Source organism: Diadema antillarum, unplaced genomic scaffold (assembly GCF_040938485.1).
Source record: "Diadema antillarum isolate AM-2024a unplaced genomic scaffold, OU_Dant_1.0 seq00002406_RagTag, whole genome shotgun sequence".
Classification (NCBI taxonomy): Eukaryota; Metazoa; Echinodermata; class Echinoidea; order Diadematoida; family Diadematidae; genus Diadema; species Diadema antillarum.
The window spans coordinates 1-10,701 of record NW_027273017.1 but is presented as its reverse complement, the minus strand read 5'-3'; the positions used below and the strand labels follow the sequence as shown (position 1 = coordinate 10,701).

Here is a 10,701-nt window from a genome sequence, read left to right as displayed (position 1 = left end):
TGCACATTGGCATGCCTTCCTCTTGTTTAATCGCACCAAGAAATGGAGAAAAAAACCCCCCCAACAACAACAGGTACATCATGTACATTCACGCTCTCACATGAAAACACAGACATGAAAGATAACAATGAGAGAAATGGGCACCATCTACTTGCTTAAGTCAGTAAAGCGTTTCAGTATACGTGTCACCCCTGGGGCAAAGGGAGATACATATCTGTACATGCATCATGCGCGGGAAAGAAGGAACACGTGTGACAAGCACACTAGGCTTAATAGAGAAGAAGCATAATGCATGTATAGTACATGTACAATTAAACCGCCATATTTATGCGAACGGGAGAAGAAGGGAAATCCCCGCCACATGCCCAGATACAGTGCAAACAAGGATGCGAAGCCAAAAATTACCAAGTTGAATATGCGGTATGATATACAGAACACCCCTTCAAAGTCTATTACACCCAGCCTCTCCCCACCCCCTCCCTCTCTCTCTCTCCATCTCTCTCTTTCTCATTTAATACGTGTCAGTGTCTCTTAATCTGTCTCTTCTTTGTTCTTCTTTGTTTTGACTTAATTCATGTAGCTGGCGCTGGACTGATTATTAGTAAATTGTGATGACATACTTTGACCAATTAACCTACATTTTGTATATTCATATGGTCAATTGAAGGCGATACAGTAGGCCTACCTCCCAGTGACAGACCAAACAAAGCGTCTGGATTTTCCCTTACACTCTTTTTCCTCTCTCGTTATCGGGAAGTGAGGTAAATATTCAATCACAACCTAGAATGATCAAACAAGAGAGGATAAATCAAGCCCCCACGCGCCAGCACTCCAAGAGAGAAAAACGAAGTCCCAATCCTTGGTATGAAATAAGATAGCTACTAGTATATTACACAGTAATAGTGGTCTCGATGTATAGGTTGGAGCATCTGTACAGTATGTCCCCCCCCCCCCCCCAAAAAAAAAAAAAAATTACAATGGGACCCTCCGCTATGATATCTTTACAAATAGTTAATCAATCTAAATACAAATTCAGTGTATGAAACTATATCTCATTGCCCACATCTTACAGAAAACCCCATTCGATTTGGTTCAGTAGTCAAAGAGAAATGAGGAATTTTGAAGAGGATGTCGGGAATCTCTTTCGTCCAAGTTCTGTCTATTATTCACGCACAAGAGTGTTGAATTGCTAAAATTGGAAGAATCAGACTCATGACATGCTTTACAACAATCCACATTTCTCTGTAACCGCTTAACCCAAATCGAATGGGGATTTCTGCAAAATAGAGCTAAAATGTTATATTTTAAGACCCCGAAGTATCATTGAAAAAATTAATCATATTTGGTATTATCAATGCGAAAATCTGATTGTAATATTTGGTGGGACATACTGTGCAGTATGTCCCCCTAAAAAATTACAATCACATTTTCGAATTGATAACACCAAAAAATAAATGATCGACCTGTCTAAGTGCTACTTCAGGGTCTTAAAACATAACATCTTAGCTCTATTTTACAGAAAACCCCATTCAATTTGGTTAAGCGGTCAAAGAGAAATGCGGTTTGTTGTAAAGCATGTCATGAGTCTGATTCTTCAAATTTTAGCAATTCAATGCTCTTGTGCGTGAATGATAGACAGAACTTGGACGAAAGAGATTCCCGACATCCTCTACAAAATTCCTCATTTCTCTTTGACCACTGAAGCAAATCGAATGGGGTTTTCTGTAAGATGTGGGTAATGAGTTATAGTTTCATACCCTGAATTCGTATTTAGATTGATTCACTTTTTTAAAAAGATATCATTGCGGGGGTCCCGTTGTAATTTCTTTTGGGGGGACATACTGTATAATCTGAATTTAATATCACTGTATACATGTGTGCATGTGGGCAAGGTAATCAATAACTTCACTGCACTGCAAATACGACATTAGCAGCTGCCATACGTTGTCTGTAAGTGCCATTCCCCCCAAAAAAAATGATGAATCGAAAAATTTCATGGATTCCATGAACCGAAAACGTTTTCCAAAAAGACCTCGACGGTTGAGCAAGCAATGGTCATTATCATAAAAAAAAATAGGCCTACCTTTCCCGGGAACAGAGAAACAATCATATCCATTCATGTATGAACGACGGAACCGAGAAGCGCAACTGGGAAGGAGAAGGGAACTTTTGCAACAGAAGTTTGCAAAAAAGAACTTTAGATAGGAAATTGAAATAAGACATATAAAGCAAAAACAGGGGATTATGCATTTAAGTCCAGAAAAAACAACAACATATTTTTTAAAAGTGCAAAAAAAGTTCGTATACGTCAATCGGGTATAATCTGTATACATTAAATGTATCAAAATTTATAATTTTCCATATGCAGCCATGTGGTTAAAGTATCAAATCATATGAATCACACATTATTCTCTCAGGTATTTATGTAAGACTGATGATGATTAAGGTCGAATGGGATTCATGAAATACCGAGGAAACATCGAGTGATCTAAAACATGTAAAAGTCATTTTGTTGTCTCATATAGACAGGCCCGTAAATTATAGACCATTAAGTAGAAGTAATATGATATGGATAGAAATTCAAATGAAAAATCACAAACCTTGCATATCTTCTTGGTGTAGTGTATCGTCCACCAAAGGCCACAACTGATGAGTTTGAAACCATGGAGTGTAATTTTGAAAATGTTTGTACTGTAAGAGATAAAGTGCTAATTAAAGGAGATATGAATTGTAACATGTTAACCAATAATGTATTGTCACAGAAAGTAACACATATGTGTGAGGCTTTACAGTTTAACCAGCTGATTTCAAAACCAACTCGCATTACTCCGTTCAGTAAAGCATTGATTTGTTTGTTTGTTTGTTTGTTGTTGTTTTTTGTATCTCAGTCTCTCGGCTCATTAACATCTTGTGTTCAATCTGTTGGTGACCACTCTTTGATAATATTATATGCAATCCTTTCAGAAAAATATCTTAAATCTCATCCTAAAATTTCGAAAATGAGATCTTTTCGCAATTTTGACTCTGAAAAGTTCATATACATGATTTATCTTCTGTAAACTGGGACTGTGTTTTATCAAGCAAATAATATCGATTCTACGTGGCTGGACTTCACAGCAAAGTTTGTTGAACTGTGCGATAAACACGCCCCCTACGTCAGTATAATAAGGAACTTTCAAGGGATAGAGATTATTACAAATCAAAATTTGATCATTGTAAGTCTGTTTCCGATACACGATCTATGCAGCATTTTTGGAAAGAATATAAGCACATCCGCAATAAGATAAACGATATGAATAAGAAATTGAAACGGGAATATTATTGTAATGAATTTCAGAGTATTATGAAGAAGGATTTAAAACAGAAGTGGAAGGTTATTAATGATCTTTTGTTGAAAACTAAAAGTGAAACAGAATATAAGTTAGAATATGAAGGAAAAGTTATAGAAAACACTTATGAAATCGGTAATGTTTTTAGTCAGATATTCAGTACTGTATCGGATAGAATAAATAGATCAACTATATACACGAAACCGAAATCAATATGACGAGGAGAGCTGTCTCCACGATGTACCTGTAACTGACAGCATTTCGTCTTTTACAGATATCACAGAAGAATTTGTATTAAAAGAATTGAAGAGTATTGATGTATGTAAAACTTGGTCTTTATGGAGTGCACCCATTATTACTAAAAAGTAGCTGCGGAAACTGTTGTATAACCGTTAACTTTTATATTCAATTGTTTCTTTGAAATGGGAAGTAAACCAAAAGATTTTGAATCTGCCAAAATAATTCCTACATATAAAAGTGGTGATAAAACATATACCCTTTGAATTAGAGACCTATATCTATTTTGTCAATAGTAAGTAAGATTTTAGAAAAAGGAATTTATAAACGGTACTGTTGTATATGAATATTTGAATGAACATTCGTTACTTGCCAATAATCAATCTGGTTTTCTACCTTTACATTCTACAAATTCTTGCGTTCTTGATATAACTGAACATATCTTACAAAACATGAACTCTGGATTTATAACAGGTGGCGTATTTTCAGATCTTCGGAAAGCTTTTGATGTCTCACCACATGATTAACTGTTAAGAGGAAATGTGGTTATATATGGTATAAAGGGTACAGAGTATAGATGGTTCGAGTCATATTACAGGCAGATCTCAATGTGTTTCAGTCGAAGGTATTTTGAGTGATTCACTTGTGGTGAAAACAGGAGTCGCCCAAGGTTCCATCCTTGGGCCATTGATTTTTAGTATGTATATTAATGATATCTGTGAAGTGAAGTATATGCCATTGACAAAACTCTCATTAGTTATTATGCAGATGATACTGTAATATTTTTGTAAGGCAAAAACCAAGGAAGAATTACAGATTATATTACAATCTCAGTTTGATAATATTATGATAGATGATTGGATTGATTATAGAAATGAAATGTATATTAATGTTGACAAAACGAAGGTTATGATATTTGGCTCTCTCTCTCAAAAAAAATAAGAAATTGTAATATTGATAAAATGTAATAATTTGAGATTGGAAATTGTGGATAAAAATAAAATGAAATATCTCGGGGTTATTAATCTTTGATCCTCATATGAAATGGACAAAATATGTTGATAACCTTGTAAGTAAACTTTCCTGGGTAACAGTAAATATTTATAGAATTAAATCATATTTGAATCAGAAGAATTTGATTGATTTATATTATGCTATGTTTGTTCCTCATTTGGATTACTGTAGCATTATCTGGGATAATACGACAAAATGTATAATATAATGAGATTACAACGTGTTCAGAACAGATAGAATGATATTAAATGCTGATAGACATAACTGACATTAAAGGTCATAATTGGCAATCGGTGCAACAACGGACTAAATTCAATCATTGTATAATGATGTTTAAAATTATCAATAATCGCACACCTATGTATATATCTAAAGAAACCCATTTCCAATAGACCGATATAATACAAGATATGCTGTAAACAATCCTCTTTTTGTTCCTAAACCACGTACAGATTATATTACCTGTTTCAATACATCCTCTGAATGTCACCGTCAATTCCGAATCTGCCACGTTGTAGTCGTCAGGAAGAGTGATTTCGAAATAAACTTCATTCAAACCAGTCAAGTTTCGAAGCTCGTACATTCCTTGAGTCTGATCGTCTCCGGGTTGAGCTGTAAATTCGCCTTCAACAGGTCCATCGCTGGACGAGAGGACACCAATTGTAACGCTATCGGGAGGTGAACCATTGGTTGTGCTTATGCTGACAGCCGATATCTTAATCGTCAGGTCTGAGGTGTCATCGACTGATTTGACAGTGACCTTCACTGTCCTCTCTGAAGTAGGTTCGCTCCAAAGGTTGGTTTTATTGTTGTCAAGTAAAACTTCCAATTTAGTATCAAGATCCACGCCATCCAGTGGTTTTCTGCAAGCAGCTGGTAAATAAAAGAAATGTCTTGGATGTAGATGGGCGTGACGACGAATTTGTAGGGTACAATATTGTTAAGTGAACAGTAACACGTTAAAGTCATTGAGAGAGATATTAACATATGCATTTTAGTCATTCGTTTAGTTAAGCAAACTGGGTTGCTGGATACCATAAAGCAGAATGTAGATGAAGGAAGAGGTTATGCTAACATGAAAGAGTTGAGTGACCGCCTTCTAGTTTTACATGACATAATTCAGGTTTTAAGTCTTCGAACACGAGTTCTGCAAAAATGGAAGTGATAAGTTACCTGGCGTTGTAGATTCCTGTCCTACTGTTGTGGTCGATGTAACAGTTGTCTGAGTTGTAGTTGTTGCTTCAGGAGTTGCAGTAGTTTCCTCTACCACAGCTGTTGTTTGCTCGGTTCCTGGAGCAGTAGTAGTTGTCGCTCGCGTTCGCGACCTTGTTGTGACTTCTGTAAAAAAAAAAAAACACAATACGCATGTATCTATCACTAAGTGATTATGAGAGTTGAGAGAAAGTTGGTTTTTTTTTATTTAAGAGAAGAGTTAGAGCGAAGAAGAGTCGAAACCAGTTTGATACTAAAGCAATAATTTTTTCGTGATAACTCATTTTTGTGTGTGTAATTGTTAATTCAAAAATTGCAATTATAATGATGGAGACTTAGACCTACCTGACTGACCCAGAGTTGTCGTTTCTGTAAATGTTGAGATAAAAAAACAATAACATGAGAACATTGTCGTTATGGATCAATTATATTCGTATATTTTAGACAGAGCTGAAATATCAAATAATCTATGGTCTTGAAAGACAAATTACGTATATAGCGCTTTCCATGACTTAGATGATGATTTATTGTTTTACATATCTTGATGTTCGGAAATTCCAGATGTAATTGAAAAACAGTCTCTTTTGATGATGATAAAAAAATAAGGTTTTCTCATTAATACACTGGCATGACTAGGAATGGGATAGGGTGGTTAGGGTGACTTTACACGATGAATTTCTAAAGAAAGCCCATTGAACCAAAGAGAAAAAATAAACAACAAGGCTTTACCCATTGTTGTGGTCTTAGCAGGGGTAGCAGTAGTAACACTTGTGGTCTCCTCCGTTTTAGTAGTACCCATTGGAGTTGTTGTGGTAACAGCTGTGGTTGTAGCTTCAGTGACTGTTGTGGGTTTCGACGTGGTGGTAGGTACAGTTGTAGTTACAACGGTTGTAACTACTGTTGTTTCCATGCCCGTTGCTGATTAATGAAACAAAAATGAATCGTAGTGTAGTGTAGTGTGAAATTGTTGCTGATAAGTTGAGTGCACTGTTATAAAGTACCAGAATAATCAGCAAGAAATATATGGACATAAACCTACCAAAGCAATAACATGCCAATTATCTTTTTTTTTTCTTTGTGATTACTTAAAATTCTGAAGTTGATGTGTTGTTGGAATATCAGCAGTTACCGGTTATATATGAATGGATCATTACACGATCAAAAGAGATGGATGAGGACTGATTAATTAGAAAAAAGAATTAAAGTGCAGGAGTAATGGGTGAAAAATGTATAGACATAAATTTACCAAATCAATAACCTGCCAATCATCTTTTTGTGATCACACAAAATTCCAAAGTTGATATGCTGTTGCAATATCAGCAGGTAGTGGTTAAATTTAGTGGGAGAAATGTATAGATCATATACAAGAACAAAAGAGATGAATGAGGACTTCTTCAGCGCATAAAGAAATGAAATTACCTGTTTCAATACATCCTCTGAATGTCACCGTCAATTCCGAATCTGCCACGTTGTAGTCGTCAGGAAGAGTGATTTCGAAATAAACTTCATTCAAACCAGTCAAGTTTCGAAGCTCGTACATTCCTTGAGTCTGATCGTCTCCGGGTTGAGCTGTAAATTCGCCTTCAACAGGTCCATCGCTGGACGAGAGGACACCAATTGTAACGCTATCGGGAGGTGAACCATTGGTTGTGCTTATGCTGACAGCCGATATCTTAATCGTCAGGTCTGAGGTGTCATCGACTGATTTGACAGTGACCTTCACTGTCCTCTCTGAAGTAGGTTCGCTCCAAAGGTTGGTTTTATTGTTGTCAAGTAAAACTTCCAATTTAGTATCAAGATCCACGCCATCCAGTGGTTTTCTGCAAGCAGCTGGTAAATAAAAGAAATGTCTTGGATGTAGATGGGCGTGACGACGAATTTGTAGGGTACAATATTGTTAAGTGAACAGTAACACGTTAAAGTCATTGAGAGAGATATTAACATATGCATTTTAGTCATTCGTTTAGTTAAGCAAACTGGGTTGCTGGATACCATAAAGCAGAATGTAGATGAAGGAAGAGGTTATGCTAACATGAAAGAGTTGAGTGACCGCCTTCTAGTTTTACATGACATAATTCAGGTTTTAAGTCTTCGAACACGAGTTCTGCAAAAATGGAAGTGATAAGTTACCTGGCGTTGTAGATTCCTGTCCTACTGTTGTGGTCGATGTAACAGTTGTCTGAGTTGTAGTTGTTGCTTCAGGAGTTACAGTAGTTTCCTCTACCACAGCTGTTGTTTGCTCGGTTCCTGGAGCAGTAGTAGTTGTCGCTCGCGTTCGCGACCTTGTTGTGACTTCTGTAAAAAAAAAAAACACAATACGCATGTATCTATCACTAAGTGATTATGAGAGTTGAGAGAAAGTTGGTTTTTTTTTATTTAAGAGAAGAAATAGAGCGAAGAAGAGTCGAAACCAGTTTGATACTAAAGCAATAATTTTTTCGTGATAACTCATTTTTGTGTGTGTAATTGTTAATTCAAAATTTGCAATTATAATGATGGAGACTTAGACCTACCTGACTGACCCAGAGTTGTCGTTTCTGTAAATGTTGAGATAAAAAAACAATAACATGAGAACATTGTCGTTATGGATCAATTATATTCGTATATTTTAGACAGAGCTGAAATATCAAATAATCTATGGTCTTGAAAGACAAATTACGTATATAGCGCTTTCCATGACTTAGATGATGATTTATTGTTTTACATATCTTGATGTTCGGAAATTCCAGATGTAATTGAAAAACAGTCTCTTTTGATGATGATAAAAAAAATAAGGTTTTCTCATTAATACACTGGCATGACTAGGAATGGGATAGGGTGGTTAGGGTGACTTTACACGATGAATTTCTAAAGAAAGCCCATTGAACCAAAGAGAAAAAATAAACAACAAGGCTTTACCCATTGTTGTGGTCTTAGCAGGGGTAGCAGTAGTAACACTTGTGGTCTCCTCCGTTTTAGTAGTACCCATTGGAGTTGTTGTGGTAACAGCTGTGGTTGTAGCTTCAGTGACTGTTGTGGGTTTCGACGTGGTGGTAGGTACAGTTGTAGTTACAACGGTTGTAACTACTGTTGTTTCCATGCCCGTTGCTGATTAATGAAACAAAAATGAATCGTAGTGTAGTGTAGTGTGAAATTGTTGCTGATAAGTTGAGTGCACTGTTATAAGGTACCAGAATAATCAGCAAGAAATATATGGACATAAACCTACCAAAGCAATAACATGCCAATTATCTTTTTTTTTCTTTGTGATTACTTAAAATTCTGAAGTTGATGTGTTGTTGGAATATCAGCAGTTACCGGTTATATATGAATGGATCATTACACGATCAAAAGAGATGGATGAGGACTGATTAATTAGAAAAAAGAATTAAAGTGCAGGAGTAATGGGTGAAAAATGTATAGACATAAATTTACCAAATCAATAACCTGCCAATCATCTTTTTGCGATCACACAAAATTCCAAAGTTGATATGCTGTTGCAATATCAGCAGGTAGTGGTTAAATTTAGTGGGAGAAATGTATAGATCATATACAAGAACAAAAGAGATGAATGAGGACTTCTTCAGCGCATAAAGAAATGAAATTACCTGTTTCAATACATCCTCTGAATGTCACCGTCAATTCCGAATCTGCCACGTTGTAGTCGTCAGGAAGAGTGATTTCGAAATAAACTTCATTCAAACCAGTCAAGTTTGGAAGCTCGTACATTCCTGGAGTCTGATCGTCTCCGGGTTGAGCTGTAAATTCGCCTTCAACAGGTCCATCGCTGGACGAGAGGACACCAATTGTAACGCTATCGGGAGGTGAACCATTGGTTGTGCTTATGCTGACAGCTGATATCTTAATCGTCAGGTCTGAGGTGTCATCGACTGATTTGACAGTGACCTTCACTGTCCTCTCTGAAGTAGGTTCGCTCCAAAGGTTGGTTTTATTGTTGTCAAGTAAAACTTCCAATTTAGTATCAAGATCCACGCCATCCAGTGGTTTTCTGCAAGCAGCTGGTAAATAAAAGAAATGTCTTGGATGTAGATGGGCGTGACGACGAATTTGTAGGGTACAATATTGTTAAGTGAACAGTAACACGTTAAAGTCATTGAGAGAGATATTAACATATGCATTTTAGTCATTCGTTTAGTTAAGCAAACTGGGTTGCTGGATACCATAAAGCAGAATGTAGATGAAGGAAGAGGTTATGCTAACATGAAAGAGTTGAGTGACCGCCTTCTAGTTTTACATGACATAATTCAGGTTTTAAGTCTTCGAACACGAGTTCTGCAAAAATGGAAGTGATAAGTTACCTGGCGTTGTAGATTCCTGTCCTACTGTTGTGGTCGATGTAACAGTTGTCTGAGTTGTAGTTGTTGCTTCAGGAGTTGCAGTAGTTTCCTCTACCACAGCTGTTGTTTGCTCGGTTCCTGGAGCAGTAGTAGTTGTCGCTCGCGTTCGCGACCTTGTTGTGACTTCTGTAAAAAAAAAAAAAAAAAAAAAAAAAAAAAAAACACGATACGCATGTATCTATCACTAAGTGATTATGAGAGTTGAGAGAAAGTTGTTTTTTTTTTATTTAAGAGAAGAGTTAGAGCGAAGAAGAGTCGAAACCAGTTTGATACTAAAGCAATAATTTTTTCGTGATAACTCATTTTTGTGTGTGTAATTGTTAATTCAAAAATTGCAATTATAATAATGGAGACTTAGACCTACCTGACTGACCCAGAGTTGTCGTTTCTGTAAATGTTGAGATAAAAAAACAAAAACATGAGAACATTGTCGTTATGGATCAATTATATTCGTATTAGACAGAGCTGAAATATCAAATAATCTATGGTCTTGAAAGACAAATTACGTATATAGCGCTTTCCATGACTTAGATGATGATTTATTGTTTTACATATCTTGATGTTCGGAAATT

The 10,701-nt window shown here is 36.2% G+C and overlaps 1 protein-coding gene across 1 annotated transcript; it reads right to left on the bottom strand.

Annotated features, from left to right (window-relative positions):
• Window positions 1-5,659: 5,659 nt before the first annotated feature.
• LOC139714745 (uncharacterized) lies at window positions 5,660-10,632 on the bottom strand. The gene is made up of 9 exons (XM_071626414.1): window positions 10,494-10,632; window positions 10,091-10,255; window positions 9,380-9,790; window positions 8,691-8,879; window positions 8,306-8,329; window positions 7,923-8,087; window positions 6,522-6,710; window positions 6,138-6,161; window positions 5,660-5,918 (listed from the first exon to the last, which is right to left on the bottom strand). Exons 1-9 carry the CDS (start codon window positions 10,555-10,557, stop codon window positions 5,707-5,709), a joined length of 1,443 nt encoding a protein of 480 aa, XP_071482515.1. The 5' UTR covers window positions 10,558-10,632; the 3' UTR covers window positions 5,660-5,706.
• Between the last annotated feature and the right edge of the window lie 69 nt (window positions 10,633-10,701).